Source organism: Cheilinus undulatus, linkage group 17 (assembly GCF_018320785.1).
Source record: "Cheilinus undulatus linkage group 17, ASM1832078v1, whole genome shotgun sequence".
Classification (NCBI taxonomy): domain Eukaryota; kingdom Metazoa; phylum Chordata; class Actinopteri; order Labriformes; family Labridae; genus Cheilinus; species Cheilinus undulatus.
In genome coordinates this window covers 3,428,549-3,447,174 of record NC_054881.1, presented here as the reverse complement: position 1 = coordinate 3,447,174, position 18,626 = coordinate 3,428,549, and the positions used below count along the sequence as shown (strand labels likewise).

The following is an 18,626-nucleotide window of genomic DNA, read 5'->3' as shown; positions in this document are numbered from 1 at the left end:
GCATCCTCTTTAAACCTGTAGTGTGTTCAGTTATATAGTCTGGGTCTGGGTAAAGAAAAAAAAGGCTAATTTAAAGAAAAATAAAGATTCAGTAGGGGACTAAATAGGAACCTTTAGCTGCGTCCCTGCAGCAAAGTTCAGTACAATATTGTCCCTTTGGGTTCGCTGTCATGGTTCAATATTTGTACATGTGAACTGCACTTTTTTCAGTTATTCACATTTCTTTGAATTGGCTTTGCTTCTGTGCCTGTGAGTCAATGTGCTGGGAGAAAGAAACTCATCACTGCAAGTAAACAAACAGACAAGGGTCTGAAATTAACTCCAGACAAATGTGAGAAGTTCATGGCTAAAGTTCATGGCTGCAACCCAGATCCCTCTCGTCTCACTACTCTCACTACTCACTACTGTTCAGGTGAAATAGACTGAATTAGTTAAAGTGCTTGCAGTTCTAGAGGTAATAAATAAATTTGCTGCCAACAAATCCCTGCGCAGATTTTCAGTAGAATCAAAGCAGGAAAAGGCACATGCATGTGTCATGGAGATCTGCAAAAAAAGCCTTATTCCTTTCTCTCGTGATGTCTGCATCGATCCAATAACTGACAATAATCAGCAGCTTAGTAGTCATAGCATTATCCCAGAGCCTGGTGTCAAATGATCCATAAAACAGTGCTCTGAAAGCTGAATACAGCCCCTAAAAACTCCTAAAAACAAAAACAGTCAGACGGCTGGGCCATCAGAACTAAACAGAAATCTGTGACCAAATAACAGAGGTGCGGGCTGTTGCAATGCTAACTGCATTGTTGCATCACTAATCTGGGCACAGACACAAGTCTTAGATGGCCTTGTGATTTCCATAGGTCTTGGATGAGTTTTTTTTACCTGTCTCACAGAAAAGCATATCAACCCAAACCCTAAACTACATTTTAATGTCTTCACAGGTCCGTAACGGTGAGCAGAAGAGCTACATGCTGAAGAATAAAGAGTTAACCGGCCCGACTAAAGGAAATATCTACCTTGAGATCGATGTCATCTACAACACTGTGAGTAGTTTCATTCAAGCTTTGCAGCAGATCTCAGGATTTCTTTAAGTGCATATGCATTAGTAATCATGCTGCCCAGTAACAGTACTTTAAGATGTAGCAGGATTTTGGTGCTAAGATTTTTCTGCCTTTGTTGGATCTTCCACTGACTTTATCCTCTTTCTGTTCTTCAGGTCAAAGCAGCACTGAGGACGGTGACGCCTGCAGAGCAGAAATACATCGAGGAGGAACCAAAAGTCTCCAAACAGGTTAGTTCACCTGCAGTTTTGTTTAGTTTAGAGAGTAAATTTAAGAGACAGTTATCCACACTTGATGCAACAACAAAAATACTGTCACAATTTTGTGTTAAACATCCCCTTCATGATTGGGAACTGATATGAAACTCAGTTTTAAAAGTTTAGCTGATTTATCAGAGACATATGATGATGTCCTTTAGTTCTTCCTTCTGAGATACATGTTTATTAATATCATAAATACTCTGCTGACTTTTGTATTTTATTTGAATATCAACCTCCTGAAACCAGGCGTGCACATATGAGGACATTACAATTCCTACAAAATAATAAATTCTGCTATCAGAAATTTTTTGATAATTGTCACGAATGCCTACTCAAGTTTGAAATTTTGGGAGAATTTGCCATGAAATTTGAAGAAATTTTCATGCAAATTTTCTTAAAAATTCATGGCAAAAATACGTTTGGATATTTTGTGGAATTTGCTTGGAAATTTAGGGGGAAATTTGCCTTGTTTTTTTTCTTTTGCGTTTTCATGGGAATTTGGAAATTTGTATGGATGTTTGGGGGAAGTTGGAACTTTTCAGGCATTTTCAAGGAAATTTGGGAAGGGTAGTTGTGAATTTTAAGACTTTGATCTGAATTTTTCAGGTGCATTTGATTTGAAATTTTATGTATGTCTTGGAAAATTTTGGAAATTTATCAGAGAATATTTGGGAATGCGATTGAAAATTTTGTGGGGGGTGTCCTTTGAAATTTTGAAGAATGTTTTTAAAGAAATTTCAGCAAATTTGTGGGAATTTTTCACTCATTTTCATGGATTCTGTGACATGAATTTCCTTTGGAATCTGAGCAGGCATTTCAGTGGAAATTTGCTTGAAAATTTTGGGGAAGTTCCTTGAGAAACTTTTTTTTTGTTTGTAAATTGTTATTGGAATGTTAAGGCTTTATAAAAAAAAAGTTTCACCGAAACGTTTGGGGAATACTTCAAAAAATTTGGGCACTTTTTATGGGATAGAAGAATTTTCACACAAATTTCAGAAAATTTTAAGGAATTCGATTGTAAGTTGGAAAGGAACTTAGAGGAAATTTTGTTAATGCTTGCCTTAACAAGTCCTTGTGGATCAGTATCAAAGTAAAGAGAAAAATGACTCCACCATTTCTTACCAACTGAAAACCCCCAACAACTGACCAACTGTCCGACACAAAGCCAAAACATCTGCTCTAAAACCGACCCAGTGCTTTATTTTCTGCTAAAACTTGACCTTCAGGAGGTGTGTAGACATCATTTCCCCACAAATAAGGGAGAATCTAAAAATGCACTCCGAACAAAAGCTCAGGTCTCAGGAGGTCAAAGTTTTTGCCCAGTATTAAACAGTTCATGGACTAATTTATTATCTAAAACTGTTTGCTAGCTTAAAATTATTCTTCTTTTAGCAAAGACAGTTGTTTCTGTTTTTCTCCTTGATTATCGGGGGCAGCCTTTCCCAAACTTCAGTGCGCTACGGCTCAATTTGAGACCTGAAACTCTTCTGGGGACCACCAAATCCTTTATTAAACCTTAACATGAGACTTTAAGTATTAACCTTTTTATTTCTATTTCAGAGACAGAGGATTTCAAAGCCAAGGCCATTTTTTAGACATTAAAACTGCAAAAAATGGTGGCATTGTCATTAAGTACAATTAATTTGTTGCGATTTTTTATTTTGTTTAAAGAGGCATCTACAAAAGTACCTTTGATTTGTTTTCTAACATTAAAATCCTAAAATGTACACTCTACTCCATAAATCCTTTCCTAGTAACATTAATGCGCCACAGTAGAATGTTTAATAGAGCAGAAAAGGTGAAGATGACATGGAGGCTAAATATTCTGGCTGTTTTTATTACTTCTTGGACTTAAAAGCATTTTAGCATTTGATCAAGTATTATATGATAATTTAACACTTGCTTTTAATTTTTACAATGATGTTCGTGGTTTTTATAAAAAGTAAAAGGCCTCTCACGGCCCACCTGAAGTACCCCTAGGACCCACCAGGGGTCTCCAGCCCACACTTTGGGAAGCACTGATCTAGAGGAATCTTTTGCACAAATTTCCAATAACTTTTTCACTCAGTTAGGAGTTTTACTGGACCAAATCCATGTAGATCCATGTTAGGAAATCTGTGTGTCATCTACATAATGTGGAATGTGTTTTGTGTGTTTCAGCTACTCCAGCAGAACTTTAACCGTGTGAAGAGGTGCATCATGGTCCTGATCAGCTATGGGACGTATATCAACAGCTGCTTCGAGTGGGAGTCTGCTCAGAGGAGCATCGTCTCCTTTGTGGTAAGGAAAACTCAAATATATAAACAGAGATTCAGGGATTTTCATCAATTTTATTTTATGGCTACTATACTCAACAAGTTATTTTAATGATTTCAGCTCAGAGGCACTAATCCATGCTATTAGATGGTGGTTAATACTGTCAAGAACATAGAAAGTCTGCAGCTGGATCTGCCTGATGACAGAACAATCCATTGGCTTTCCAATATTTGGTCAGATGATTCAGCTTCATGTTATTTTAATGTGTTTTCAGCTCTTTGTGGTGGTTGTGTGGAACTTCGAGCTCTACATGCTGCCTCTGGGTCTGCTGCTGCTGCTCGTCTGGAACTATTTCTTCTCCTCCAGCAGAGAAACAGCTGACATGGTGAGACAATCCTGAAAAAAAAATGCTATTTCTAATACCATCATTTAAAATAGTCAAATGTTTAATGATATCTTTATCCATGCAGTCCATGGAGGCCATGTTTGAATGGGAAGAAGATGAGGAGGATAAAGAGGACAAGGTAACATCAGTAAAAAAAGCTGTCTTATAGTGGCTTGTATTTATTCTGGATTAAATAAAATGTGTATTTTTCCTTTGTTTTCATCAGGAGTCAGAGCACAAGGGCTTCATGAATAAACTGTACGCCATCCAGGACGTGTTCATCAGCGTGCAGAGCGCTCTTGATGAAGTGGCCTCGTATGGAGAGAGGATAAAGAAGTAGGTCTCATTACTACAGTGTTTCTTCTCCACGCCATGTCCTGTTCTTGCAGAATTATTTTCTAATAGCTGTTGTCTAGTTTAAATTGATTTTTTAAAGTATTTTTCTGCTAAGTGTCCAGTCAAGAGAAGAGAGGAAATGACCAAAAAGACGAGATGTTAGTTTGCAATTAAACAGAACAGATTTAAGAGCAAAGGTTTCCAAACTCCAAAAGAAAACAAGATATCTGGGTGAAACTGCTGACAATGTTGAGAAATATGTCAGTGGGGTGCAGAGAAACATTATTTTTTCGCTGCAGTATCAGTATGTTTGCTTTCTAATCTTTGTTTGACTTAAGGTAAAACCACAGAAATAACCTCATAGTTTGTGCATTGAAAAGAAAAGCTGCTCATTTTTGCATGCACTAATGCTCTGCTCTTGTGTTTTCTTGCAGCACGGTGAACTGGACAGTGCCTTTTCTCAGCTGCTTGGCGATCACTGCCTTATTTTTGGCCACCGTTCTGCTCTACCTCATACCTCTGCGCTACCTCGTGCTGGCCTGGGGTGAGAAACACTTTCATTCACACGGATGGTCACTCCAACACGCAGACTTTTATAGTTCCTAAAACCTTACTGTGTTTTCTTTTTTGTTTGCAGGTGTGAATAAATTCACGAAGAAGCTTCGTGATCCGTACATGATTGACAACAACGAGCTTCTCGACTTTCTCTCCAGAGTGCCGTCAGATGTGCAAGTGGTGAGTGACTACTAGGCCGTCTGCACCAAAAATCGCTGCAGAAATATGAAGAGTTTGGGGGTAGGGTCGATCATGGGGATGCAAACACACTCAGGCTTGTATTTGCAGTGTCTTCCTGCAAATGCTGCAGCGTCCGAGTTTGCAGGATAAAGAAAAATCTCCCATTTTTGTTGTCAAATATGTGACCAGTGTGATAAAAAGAAAGTGAGAAAAAGTTTACCTTTTAAATTGATAGAAGTGTAAACATCATGGCTGTTGTGGGAGGAATACTTTGCAGCATTGTGGCTCAAAACAAAAATTAGTAACCTGTGTTGTCAAAATGTCCAGTAGCTAGTCATTTTTGCTTTTTATGTTTCTGTGCTAGTGATAGTCAGGGGCTGGGTTCTTATGAATTTAGATTGTTTGTCCATATGCACATCTGACCTGACTCTAGGATGATCTGATTTAATCTAGGAGTTCATGTTCACCTCTTATTTGCAAACTCGGTATCTTTCAGACACTTTGAGGGGTTTTCTTCAAACTTTCATGATGAGCATCCACACTATTGATATTCGCGTCCGCCATTTTGTTTATAATTCTTCTTCCACGCTGGCTATCTCCTTTAAACTTTAAAAAAAATCAGTTTCTTTGTCATTCAACTGCTGTGACCATTCTCATTTCTAACTTTTGTAATTTTTAAAATGTAGCTATTTCTATGCTTTTTCAGCCATTGAATGCCATTTTCAGCTATTTTTATGCTATTTTCAGCTATTTTAAGGCTATTTTCCACTATTCTTAAGCTATTTTTAGCTATTTTTAGGCTACTTTCAGCTATTTTTAGGCTACTTTAAGCTATTTTTATCCTTTTTATAGCTAATGAATTCCATTTTCAACTATTTTTACGCCACAATTCAGCTCTCAGCATCCGCACGCAATGTCAGCTGAAATTGCAATTTTGATCTAGTTATATTTTGGTGGTCAAAGGTAAGGTCAGTAAGTCTCATACACACCCCCTGCTTGCAGACAAGACATCTCTAGAATACTCTGAATACTTTCCTTCAAGCTTAAATGAAAAGAAAGAATAGATTTGGTTTTGCGGGTTGATGGGAAAGCTCCTATGGCATCCTATTCATCCCTTGCTTGCAGACTCACCATCTCAAAGGCCTTTTAGGGATTTTCTCCAACTTTGCACAGATGTCCACTCAGATTTTCAAGGTCGTAGGTCAATATTTCCCTCATGTTCAACCCTGCTTGAGAATCTGATACCTCAAGAAAGCTTTGAGAGGTTTTCTTCAAATGTCCGCTCTGACTCAAGGATGAACTGATCTGGTTTTGGTGGCCATAGGTCAAAGGTCAGGGTAATCAGGCCTTATGTTAGTTCCTTGTTTACAAACATGATATGTCAAGAATGCACTAAGCAATTTTCTTTAAACTTTGCACCATCTTCCCTTCTGATTCAGTGATTGCAATCATGCAAACATCCGTGGTGTAAACATGCCTTTGAGCTACTTTCCTTCATGTGTTTATCTCTGATTCTGGTTCTATCCATCTGTGTTTGTGCAGATGCAGTATCGCGAGCTGAAACTGGACCCCGGTCAAAGTCCAAACAAGCGCAGGAGGACGAACCCGAGCTAGCGTCCGCTTCCTCTCTGAGCTCTCCGTCGTCATTCCTCTCTACCTGTAAACACTGTAAACTACGTTATTTATATATTTCTGCTATATTTGACATTATTACCAGAAGTTCTGTTTGTCTTTTGTTTTGTTACTGTGGAAAGATTTATTTTCTAAAGCTTGTAAAGAAAGTTTTTTAATCCCTTTTATTTCCTGTAAGAACACTCCACACATACAGGATGTATACATGTTAATAACGTATGTTATGAATGTACACGTGTGTTGCAGTATGCATGTATGACAGTGTGCTACTGTTGCATGGATCGTTATGTTTTATATTTCTTTGGGATATTTTTAACTCGGCTGTGTCGTCAGTGTCCGATGTAACTTTTATATAGGATTGCATGATTTTACTGCCATCGTTACTACATGTAAGACGATATTTACACGCTCAGTAATAAGACTTCATATGCAAAAACATGTCAGATATGGTCAAAGCTACCCCACACTGACAGTAGCATGTTAAACTCATTGAGTATTCCTTTATGTACGTAGTGAAAAACAGCTTTTAAGGCACTTAATTTGTGAGCACTGCAATGCAAAAACAGTTATACATTTTAACCTTCTTTAAAAAAGGGCATTACACCATTTTTCTTTAAAATTATGGTCAGTTTAATCCTGTTACTCAGCCTGTAAAAACTGTAAAACGTCTTCACTTGGCCTTGACAAAAACATCACTTATTTTTCTTGAAATCTGGCTTCATAAATGTGTTTTTTATAGCCTAAAAGTGACCAGTAATGGACGAAAAGGGCAGATCAGTAGAGAAATATGGACTTAAATAATGCTAAATTAGTAGCTAGCACTAGCTAGATTATTTTGCAAAGTTTGCTGGTCACAAGGATGCAAATTCAATTCCTAGAAAGTCTTCCTGACAACTATATGCAAAACAAAACACTTAAAATGTAACGTGGTAGCAATTTAGCAGTCCCAGGTAGCACTGCAAAAAACCCTCCTCTTCATTCTGGTCTCTTTGACCCAAATGGAAGCATATTTATTAAATAAATACCATACTTTAATAGAGATGATGTTCAACTAGTTATTAAGACCATAAAATTGTTTGGAAAATGTTTACAAAGGGAATAAATCAGCCGAATTGTAGTTTTTTCTTACAGACTTACATCTAACCGGGGCCTAGTTCATGTAGAATGTAGAGCAAACGCTAACAGCTCAGAAACAGAGCATTATTTGCTCACAGCTCTGATGATGCTCGGACAAAAACAGACCCATAAAGCTGTGGTTCAGCATGCACTTTGCTCTTGTTTTGTGTCTGAATGTGGGGAGAAGCTCTCTGCAGCATTACCCTGCACAGAGTGCCGCTCTCACGCTGACGGAGCTCAGTTCTGTCCACCCAAAGAGGATGAGGGGTGGACTCCTCTGAAAACATGGGATGCTTCACTGTTTTAAACCAAGATTCCTCTCTGAATAGAGAATGACAGGACAACTCATAGGAAAATAACAGCACAAAAGCTCTTAAAGTACACAAACAGCCCTGCAGGGATGTCGTTTGCTGTGCAACTCAGAAAAACATTCAACCCTTTTAGGATTTTTTGTGCATAAGATTGTGTCTTTAAGACTCATTTTTTGCACAGGCCATGAACTGCTGGATGTGAAGATTATAAAAACTTTTAAAGTCACAAGGCTACAGTATGTCAGTTCCTTATAAGAAGTCTATGGATGAAAGGATTTCCACCTTTTAATGAATTAAGATTTCTAAATAATTATGTTTTTACCTCACTGAATCACTCTGAGACAATTCAATCAGAAAACAGTGATTTGCAAATCATTTCCTCCTTTATTTAACTGAATACAGCACAAATATAAGATATTTAATGTTCTTTTTGTTTTAATTGGAATGTACACACATTTTAAATTGCATGCATGCAAGATGTTCCAAAAAAGTTGGGACAGCAGCATGTTAACACTGTGTTCCATCACCTATCGCTCAATTTTTAAGCATCTGGGGAATGAAGACAGTTATCGTTGAAGTTTTGAAAGTGGAATTTTTTCTCATTCTTGCTGATGTTCACATTCAGTTGCTCAACGGAGTGCTAAGGCCCCTCTTTCACTGTGAAGCCATGGTGTTGTAACTCGTGCAGCATGTGTCTAGGGTTTTTCTCGCTAAAATAAGCTGGAAAAGACGTCTGAATGGAAGCATATCTTGCTCCAAAACCAGAATGTACCTCTCAGTATTAATGTTGCCTTCACAGATGTGTAAGTGCCCTGGGCACTAAAACACCCCCACACCATCACAGATGCTGGCTTTTGAACTTTGATAACAATCTGGATGGTCCTTTTCCTCCACAGCCAGTATCAGACATCAGCACACTTTTCCACTTTAGGTCAGTCCATCTCAGATGTGCTCAGGCTCAGAGAAGTGGGCGGGGCTTCTGGATGTTGTTTGTATATGGCATGTTCGAGTCTTCGATGAAGTGATGTACTGTGTTAACAGTGGTTTTTCTGTAGTGTTCCTGAGCCCTCGTTGTCATATCCATTACAGAGTGATGACAGTTTTTTATGCAGCATGCTGGAGTTTTCAGCCTTGCCTCTTACGTGCAGAGATTTCTCCAGATTCTCTGAATCTTTTGATGATATTATGAACTGTAGATGGTCAGATCTCTCAAATCTTTTCAGTTGCACATTGAGCAATGTTGCTCATAAACTGTTAGACTTTTTGCACATGCAGTCTTTCACAAAGTGGAGAACCTCACGCTGAGAGGAGTGCTCCTTTTATTCCCAATCATGCAACACAGTGAGAAAAGTATTCAGCCCTCTGAGGATCTTTTGTTCACACGATTGGGTCTTTAAGACTAATTTTTGCTCAAATTTAGCATGCATAAAAGCAGAGCAAACCTTTTGTGAATCAGTCCATCGACTGCTGGATCTAAAGGTTTTAAATACTTTTCAGAGTACAAGGCTACAGGCTACTTTTATACCCATTCATGGTAACCAATTAACCTGCTTACCTGTGGAACGTTCCACGTCTTTCTGAGCATTTCACAAATTTCCCAGTCTTTTCCCGCTCCTGTCCCAACTTTTTTTGGAACATGCTGCAGGCATCAAATTCAGAATGTGTGTATATTTCCATAAAACAACAAAGACTTTTAATTTGAGCATGTTTTTGTGCTGTATTCAGCTGGATGTAGGTTGGAAGGATTTAAAACCACTCTTCTGTTTTCACTCACACATTAAGGTCTGGACTCCTTTATTTAAATTGTCAGCAACATTTAGTTAGGTTTGTTTACATTTTTAGATGTTTGTTTTTTTGCAACTTTGGCAGCTTTAGTTAGTTTACAGATGAAGATATTTGCACAAAAACCCATAAAACATTTTAAATAAGAGTAAAGCTTATAAAGTCAACAGTATGAAATGTTTTACAAGAAAATGAACTTTTAATGCAATATTATGTAAAACGTCTCAGCCTCACCTTTTGCTGATTTGTGTTTTTATTTAACAGTAAGCTCAAACATTGCAGCTTGATTTCAGATTTATGTGATTTATGGTGAGATGTTTTCCTGCATGTCTGTGGTCTGTCATCCGTCCGTGTCTCAGTGTTTCTTTGCATGACTGAACTAAACTTATATGCAAGAGCATTTACAGAAACTGAATGTCAAGTATAATGTTTACTCTCTCTTTACCACCCGATCTCCGTCACTTCTGTCAGTTTCTGTTTCCTGATGCACTTCCTGCTGCTGGTGAGCGTTTACTGCCATAAAGTCTGGACCGACTTTAACGACTGTGTAGCATTTGTCTGATAAAATATATTTCTACACACACACAGCCGGCTCTTTCTCTTTATTATGATGCTAGAAATAAAGTTGAGCACATTTTCAGTGGGCTAAATGTCGGGAAATACCACCAAGGTGTCTCTTAAAATTGATTTGCATTTCCAGACTGATAATCATTTTCAGAGTTTAAAAAAGTTAAATACTCTGGAACTTATCTACAACTTCACAGAAATATCTGAATATGAGAAGAGGAATATCAGTTTTTAAAAGTCTCAGAATCTTGAATCGTTATTTCTGCTGAGGAGTTGGTGCATACTCTGTGAACAAATCTTCATTTTTGCACCTTTAGAAAGAAAAATCATCAACCATTATAAATAGGGTTGTATAGATTCATTGCATTAATCGTTACTAATTAAGCTTGACGATAAGTGCACTAATTCAAAAAATGTGTTTAATCTCATGCTTTATCTCTTCCAGCACACTTTTGGTTAATCCATGCTACCATCCCTGCAGAAGTCCACCAATGTCTCATTCACTTTAAAAACTCACAGACAGCTCAGCGGACAAGTCATCTAACATTTACATTTTTACTATTCCCTTACTTCCTTTTCAGTCCATAACAAGTTCCTTTTTCTGTGGTTAAGTTCATGCTAACATACTCAGTCTTCTTATAAAAGCAGGTCTACGGAAGAAAATTAGGGCCACTGGAAAAAAGAAAAAAAAAATTGAGACTTTTTTTTGTTACTTGTGAGAAAAAAAAGTCAGAATTCTGACTTTTTTCTCACAAGTGAAAAAAAAAATTCCTCTCATATTTTTTTTCAGAATTCTGATTCTGAGAAAAAAAGTCAGAATTATGACTTTAATCCCAGAATTATTACTTTTTTCTCACAAGTAAAAAAAAAAAAAAAAAACAAACAAAAAAAAAATTCGTCTCAATTTTTTTTCCGTGGCCCTATATTCTCTTCCTGACCGGCCTGTGTCCAAACAGGAAGTCAATTACTCATTTCAGGCAGTAGAAAACAACAACAACAACACAAAAAACAGTTTGAATTCAAAAGTATGGAAATATATAATACTATAAAAATATTGCGATTAATCACCAATAACTACAGAAAATCTAAGCTTGATAGTTATAAAGATTTCTACGTTTTTGACAGGGCTTATGTTAAATATCATTCTGAATACAGGTATCATTATATATTCGTTTTTCAAACATTGTATATTTTATTTTTTTATTTCTATTTTTGACTGTATCCCTCCCTCCCGAGGATTTATTTATCTGTTTATTTTAAACAACAGTTCCCATAATGCATTGGCTAATGTAAACAGGAAGTATGCTAGCTTCCCTGGAGTACGTAAACTAAAACTAGCATCAACTAGCGATTTCTAGCTTAAATGATCTGTTTGGATAAATTAGCGCCATTAAAAGTATAACGAATCGGCTTTTAGAGCTCCTGTTTACGAATATTACACAATTAGGTCCATAAGTAAAACTAAAACAGTTCGATATTAAATAAAAGTTTAATACTCTTGAAAAGTCCTTTAGTTTTCATCTGTTCTCTGTGGATGTACGGACCTTTACTCACGAAAGGTAAGTCACATTTTTATTTATTGTATGTTTACGTTTATTTATGTTTTTTAGACGTTAGAAATATATATAAAATAATTTATATCATATATTTTCTCATGATACAACTAAAACATCTATAACTGAGCTGATATTTTGCCATCTTTTGTCTTTTTACTCGACTAAACACTTAATTTCTTCTCTTTTCTTTCCTCCTTCCCCTCTAAAAGTATGCCCACATTTTTAAAAACTTTTATAAGGCACACGTGGTGAATCTTTTTTTTGACTTTTCAAAATTATTTTAGGCTACTTTCATTTTCCTGCAGTACTAGCCTATGGACTTTCCAGCCACAGTATGGGGCAAACATTAATAGGCTTAATTTTCATTTAAATAGTTTTGCACTTTTTTTTTTTATATAAACTTTACCCAGAAAATTAAAAAAATCAAATGAGCATGTAGACACTGGAGTGTGGCGCTAATCCTGCTTGTAGTAGTGCACACATTTGACCAGCAGAGGGAGCCATTTCACCTCCAGACCAGCTTCCAGCCAAGCAGCTGCTGCAGCAGGATGTCTTCTTCTGCTTCCTGTTTGGAAAGAAGAGAGATACCACCAGTGCTCCAAAGATCATTGATTGATATCCCAAATCAATTGAAAAGCCATTAGTATTTTGTTAACCTTTGAGATCTTCCTTCTTCACCTACAGTTTTAGTTTTATTACCAACAATGAGACTATTGATGAGGGAAAATAAGTAATTAGCCATTTATTTCTCAGCGTGGTTCACAAAACCAGACTAGGAAATATGGTTAAACTTTACATAGAAATTGTGGGCTTTGACTTAAATGCTGGAGGGCCAAATCCAACAGATACCTGAGGTCATTTGTTCCATCAGTTGTAGTTAAAAGAAAAAAAAAAAAACAAGATTATGAGGCTTATTTATTTTTATTTTTGGAGAGGTCAGTTTCACAGCACTTTTAATGAATCATATTTTTAGATTTTTTAGGGAATCACAATTTTACCTCAAGAGGAATTTACAGCATTTACAACAAGACACATTATAAAACTTGTCCCCCTTGAAGAAATCTAAGGAAAAGCTCCCATGACCATTGCAGCAAGAGAGGAAACCTCACTCAGACAAACTGGAGAAAGACTTAAAAGCTGGCCTGGAGATGAGCCTCTGGAAATAACAACCACCTTTTGGTAATTCTTCAAGAAGACTCCGGCCTTTTCTTGGTTCATCACATCCTCCTGTAGCTCCTCTTCATCTGTCTCAGGTGAGTCTCAGACCCCGTTTTGTATCGTTACTACACTTTGGGCTTCCGTACCAAGTGACTACACTTTAGTGTAGTTCACAACCTGGAGTCGGGGCACCCAAAGGAGGGGCGTCAAACCTGTCTGCTCTGATGCTGTCATAATAAGATGTCCATATGTTTAAAAAAAAAAAACATAATTAGAAACATAATTTACAACTATGTCACCCTAAAAGAAACAAACATTAAGACAATCCAATAATTTTGGGCAAAAAAGTTGACATTTTTTGGGGGGTGGGGGAATAGAGCTGTTTGAGATTATAATTTTTAGGTTTACAGGAAAATAAACTTAGAATTTCAGAGTTACCAGTAACCCCCCCCCCGCTACGCCCATGTATGATCCCCACAGCCTTGAACTATGACCTACAAAAGGCAACCAGTCCATGTCTGAGTCAGGATCTGGTCTGTCGAAGCGTTATTGAGAAATCGTGCTGACAAGACGTCTGTATGGATGGACAACCTGTAGACTTAAAGCCTCCAATCTTGGCTTTCCCTGGCATGAAGGCATGAATTAAAAACAGGAGCTTTTCAGATTTATTTTTCTGACACAGTTTTAATTATTAAGCAAAGTTATCTTGTTTTCTCCTCAGCAGCATTCCTCTGATGTTGTGGGCCTGGACATGAACTCTGCTCCATTCTTCCCAGTGACAGTCTACTCCCTCACAGAGAGAATCTTCTGATTTATTCTCCTCTGCTGAGCTCAGCAGGTTTGTTTACACTTCCTGACCTTTTTACCGTTCAGAGGCAGACAGCTGTGTCACCAGAGTTTCACAACTTCATCTTAAGGATGGAAATCACAACAACAGACACAAGATGATAAAGAGACATTTTAAAACAGGCACTAATGGAATGATAGCAAGAATAAAAATACAAATTTAAAAAAGAAAATTTATCAACCTATAGCTAGAACCTGAAATTTAAAATATATATGTTTCATAGAGATTAACAGAGATGTCCCAGTTGTTGAATTTAGGGCTGATATGGATCGAGACAACAGTTTAGCCAGTGCTGACCAACATTTTCTCTCAGGTCAAAGCTTCTGCATCACCTTACTTCTTATGCTTAAAAAAATTAAGATGGCAGCAGTACGTCTCAAAAAAGCAGAGATGGGACAACAAAAGCCAGGTAAAGTGGTACTAATGGAAAACAGCTGGAGGAGAGTCTTGAGACCAATTAGGTTAAAGTGGACTGGGTATTTAAGGAGCATTTTAGAGAGGCAGAGTCTCTCAGAAGTAAAGATGGGCAGAGGTTCACCAGTCTGAAAAACTGCATCTAAAGATTGTAAAAATATTCAGAATAATGTTCCTCAATGTAAAATTGCAAAGATTTTGAATCTCCCTCCATCTACAGTCCATAATATCATCAGAGAATCTGGAGAAATCTCTGTGAGCAAGGGACAAGGCTAAAGGGGCCCTCAGGGGCCACTGCATTAAAAACAGGCATGACTCTGTACTGAAATCACTGCATGGGCTCAGGAACATTCCAGAAATCATTGTCTGTCCACACAGTTGGCCGTGCCATCCACAAATGACAGTTAAAGCTGGATCATGGAGAGAAGAAGCCGAAACACCGCCGTCTTCTCTGGACCAAAGCTCATCTAACATGGACGGAGGAAACATGGAAAACTGTTCTGTGGTCAAAGGAAACCTAAGACGCCGTGTCCTGTGGACTAAAGAGGAGAGGGGTCGTCCAGCTTGTTCTCCTGGCTCAGGTCTAAAGCCTGCATCTCTGATGGTATGGGGTTGCATTAGTGCCTATGGCATGGGCAGCTCTAACATCTGGAAAGGAACTATCAATGCTGGAAAGTAGAGAGAGCTTTTAGAGCAGTGTACTCAACCCTGCTCAGCCAGTGTTCATTTAGTTGACTAAAACTATGACTAAAACTATTCGGCTACAGCCTTTTTTTTCATGACAAAAACTAGACTAAAACTAACAAAAGTAGATCTGTGATGACTAAAACTGACAAAAACTAAGTTTAGTTTTCATAAAGATGACTAAAACTAGACTAAAATGTGATGTAGTTTTTGTTGGAAATTCAAAATCTGTGATATTTCTCCACTGTGGGTAAATCTGTCAAAAAACAATGCATCTCTATCTATTCTGCCTCTCAGCTGTAGAAAGCAGGGACCCCAGGTTAGACAGAGAACACACTACCATAATTTGGTACCAGATTTAGACAAGAGAATAAATGCTTGGACTAAAAGTAAAGACTAAAATATGACTAACACTAAAATGAATTAAATTTAAAGACTAAAACTAAGACTAAAATTAAAAATAGCTGCCAAAATTAACACTGTGCTCAACCAAAGCTTCAGCGTAGCTGAAGGGGTTAAAAGATGTGCTGGCACCATCTGCTGGATCACTGTGGAATGGTGAAATTTAGAGCCCTGGTAATCGAGTGACTGCATAGAAAAGGTTGCTATATGTTGTTTTGGTGCCATAGACACACAGTCAAAAAACATGTTTTTAATGGAAGTCTGTTGTCCAGATTTTGGACAAACAAGGATGGATGGAGCTATTTGGGGTCAATAGAGTTCTGTAGGCAACACATTATATTATTATTATTTTTTAATATGAAGAAAAATGCTAACTTTGGCCAAATTTGATGCCTCCACTATAAAAATGTGACTATCAATTCAAAATAATCATGATAAAAATGATGAATGTCCTCAAAAAGTACATAGTACGATCCAAAGGGGTTAAGAGATTTCTGGATTCAACAGGTCTGGTAATAATCAGGTCTTGGTCTGGACAGAGAAATTAAAGTCAGTTAATCAGAGTTAATTCATGATTTAACAAGGAGGGGCGGCGACTTTTTCACATAGAGCCAGGTAGGTTTGGATGGATTTGAAACCTTAATAAACAACAGCCTCATTTAAAAACTGACTTTTGTGTTTTTTTTGTCTAATATTATAATTTGTTTTATGATCTGATAAGTTAAAACACACAGACCACGGGAGGTGTACAGACCACGGGAGGTATGGCAGGGTCTACAAAGCGTCACTAGCTTCAGAGGATGTGATGTAACATCACGAGACCTGAGCTTGTCACTAGCAGAGGAGCTCAACAGCTTCTTTGCCCGTTTTGAAACATCACTGCAGTGACACTCAACTGCTCCAGCCCTGCCCCCACCCCCACCAGGTTTCAGCACCCCCCCCACTCACTGCAGGAGAGCACGATGTGAGGCGTGTGCTCCTGGCAGTGAACCCTAGGAAGGCCTCTGGCCCTGACGGAGTACCTGGCAAGGTGCTCTGAGCATGTGCCCACCAGCTGTCCGGTGTCTTCTGCAGGATCTTCAACCTCTCCCTGACCCAAGCAGTCATCCCCACCTGCTTGAAATCCACCACAATCATCCCCATACCAAAAAAGTCACCTAAATCCAGCCTCAGTGACTATCGCCCTGTTGCCCTCACACCCGTAATCATGAAGTGCTTCAAGAGACTGGTTCTCCAGCACATCAAGGACTGTCTTCCCCCCACACTCGACCCCCACCAGTTCGCATACTGGGCGAACAGATCCCTGGAGGACGCCATCGCCATTGCCCTGCATGCTGTGCTGAGCCACCTGGAACAACAGCAGAGCTATGCCAGGATGCTCTTTGTGGACTACAGCTCAGCATATAACACCATCATCCCAGGCATCCTGACCACCAAACTGGACACCCTGTGCCTCTTACATGTACCTGGATTAAGGACTTTCTCACCAACAGACCCCAGACTGTGAGACTTGGCCCCCACCTTTCCTCCACCCGCACACCCTGAGCACCGGATCACCACAGGGCTGTGTGCTGAGCCCCCTCCTGTACTGCCTCTACACCTACGACCGCAGTCCGGCCCACAGGAACAACATCATCGTCAAGTTTGCTGACGACACCACAGTGGTTGGACTGATATCAAAGGCAGACGAGGCAGCCTACAGGGAGGAGGTCCAGAAGCTAACGACCTGGTGCTCAGACAACAACCTCACACTGAACACCCAAAAAACAAAGGAGATCATCGTGGACTTCAGGAGGAACAGAACTGACCCGCCCCCCCTCTACATCAACGGCGAGTGTGTGGAGAGGGTCCACACATTTAGGTTCCTGGGAGTCCAGATCTCTGATGACCTCTCCTGGACAGCCAACATCTCAGCTGTCATAAAGAAGGCCCAGCAGCGTCTTCACTTCCTGAGAGTCTTCAGGAAGAACAACCTGGATAGGGAGCTGCTGTTGGCCTTCCACCATGCATCCATCTAGAACCTGCTGACGTACTGTGTTTCCATCTGGTACGGGAGCTGTCCTGAGGCGGACAGAGGGAGGCTTCAGAGGATAGTCAATGCAGCACAGAGGATTATTGGCTGCCCTCTCCACTCCCTGATGGGCGTCTACTCCACCCGGTGCCTCAGCAGAGCTCACAACATCATCAAGGACAGTTCACATCCCGGTGCCCAGCTGTTTGACCTGTTGCCCTCTGGCAGGCGCTACAGGTCCATCAAAACAAGGACAAACAGACTAAAAAAACTGTTTCTTCCCGAGAGCCATCACCACCCTGAACTCGCACATGCAACGGCCCCAGCCATCAATATAATGAAAAATGTGCAATATCTCTACCACTGTCACTGATGCTGTGTTTTAAAATACTACCTCAATACTTATATTTATTCATCCCGTATGTGACATAATCATCTGTAAGTACTAGTAACCTTTTGCACTATAAGTATTCAGTATATACTCAGCTGTCCTGTGCAATACATTTTCATATACAATAGAAATATCGAGAACTAGAAAAGAGGAATATTTTTATTCTTAATATTTATCCTCTACCTCATATTGTACATAGAGTTTCAATTGCGCTGTCTGTCAGGATTTTTTTCTTTTGTTTTGTATATATCTTGTATATATAAAGTCTTCTCACAACCTTTTACACTTTTAACTATTTTTGTATACTCTCTTTTTAACTTAACCATCTATCTATTGCACTCGTTGTACATTCTGTATAATGACAATAAAGGCCATTCCATTCCATATGCTGTTACCTTCTATCACCAGGGCCAGACTAGGACCAAACTAACCCGGCGTTTTTGGCCCACATCTGCGTGTCCAGCCTTACCATCACCTCCAGGAACACTGGGGGTCCCAACAGAACTCTGGCCCTGGTATCTTGGGGGTAAGTTTTTGAATCCCAGACCTCAAAGACTACAATATCAGAGTGAAATCACTGTCTGACATCAGTGGTATGGAGTTAGATAACTCTTCTTGCCAATGTTCTCTTTTCCATTAAACAGAAGTTATGTGAGGACAAGCAGGGACGTTTCCTGTCTGTTCGGAGCTCTTATTAGTACTACAGGCTGTACTGCCTCATCTCC

At 38.9% G+C, this 18,626-nt stretch overlaps 1 protein-coding gene and 1 long non-coding RNA gene across 7 annotated transcripts in view; both read left to right on the top strand.

Annotated features, from left to right (window-relative positions):
• Positions 1–10,442, top strand: part of LOC121525072 (multiple C2 and transmembrane domain-containing protein 1-like) — a 59,718-nt gene extending 49,276 nt beyond the window's left edge. For all 4 annotated transcript variants that reach the window (XM_041810830.1, XM_041810828.1, XM_041810831.1 and 1 more), the window contains 9 exons: positions 939–1,040; positions 1,214–1,288; positions 3,479–3,598; positions 3,849–3,959; positions 4,045–4,098; positions 4,186–4,295; positions 4,730–4,839; positions 4,933–5,030; positions 6,573–10,442. In XM_041810830.1, the coding sequence (XP_041666764.1) occupies positions 939–1,040; positions 1,214–1,288; positions 3,479–3,598; positions 3,849–3,959; positions 4,045–4,098; positions 4,186–4,295; positions 4,730–4,839; positions 4,933–5,030; positions 6,573–6,644 (852 nt within the window). In that variant the 3' untranslated portion in view covers positions 6,645–10,442. The remainder of the gene's footprint in view (positions 1–938; positions 1,041–1,213; positions 1,289–3,478; positions 3,599–3,848; positions 3,960–4,044; positions 4,099–4,185; positions 4,296–4,729; positions 4,840–4,932; positions 5,031–6,572) is intronic.
• A 1,321-nt stretch (positions 10,443–11,763) lies between these two features.
• LOC121525492 lies at positions 11,764–18,414 on the top strand. 3 transcript variants are annotated; one of them, XR_005993225.1, is made up of 4 exons: positions 11,764–11,997; positions 12,204–13,247; positions 13,877–13,990; positions 18,310–18,414. It is a non-coding gene; the product is annotated as an uncharacterized LOC121525492 (long non-coding RNA). The 3 variants fall into 3 exon arrangements; XR_005993223.1 differs by lacking the exon at positions 18,310–18,414 and adding an exon at positions 14,792–14,851; XR_005993224.1 differs by lacking the exon at positions 18,310–18,414 and adding an exon at positions 14,792–14,851 and having other exon boundaries at positions 13,874–13,990.
• The last annotated feature ends 212 nt before the right edge of the window (positions 18,415–18,626 follow it).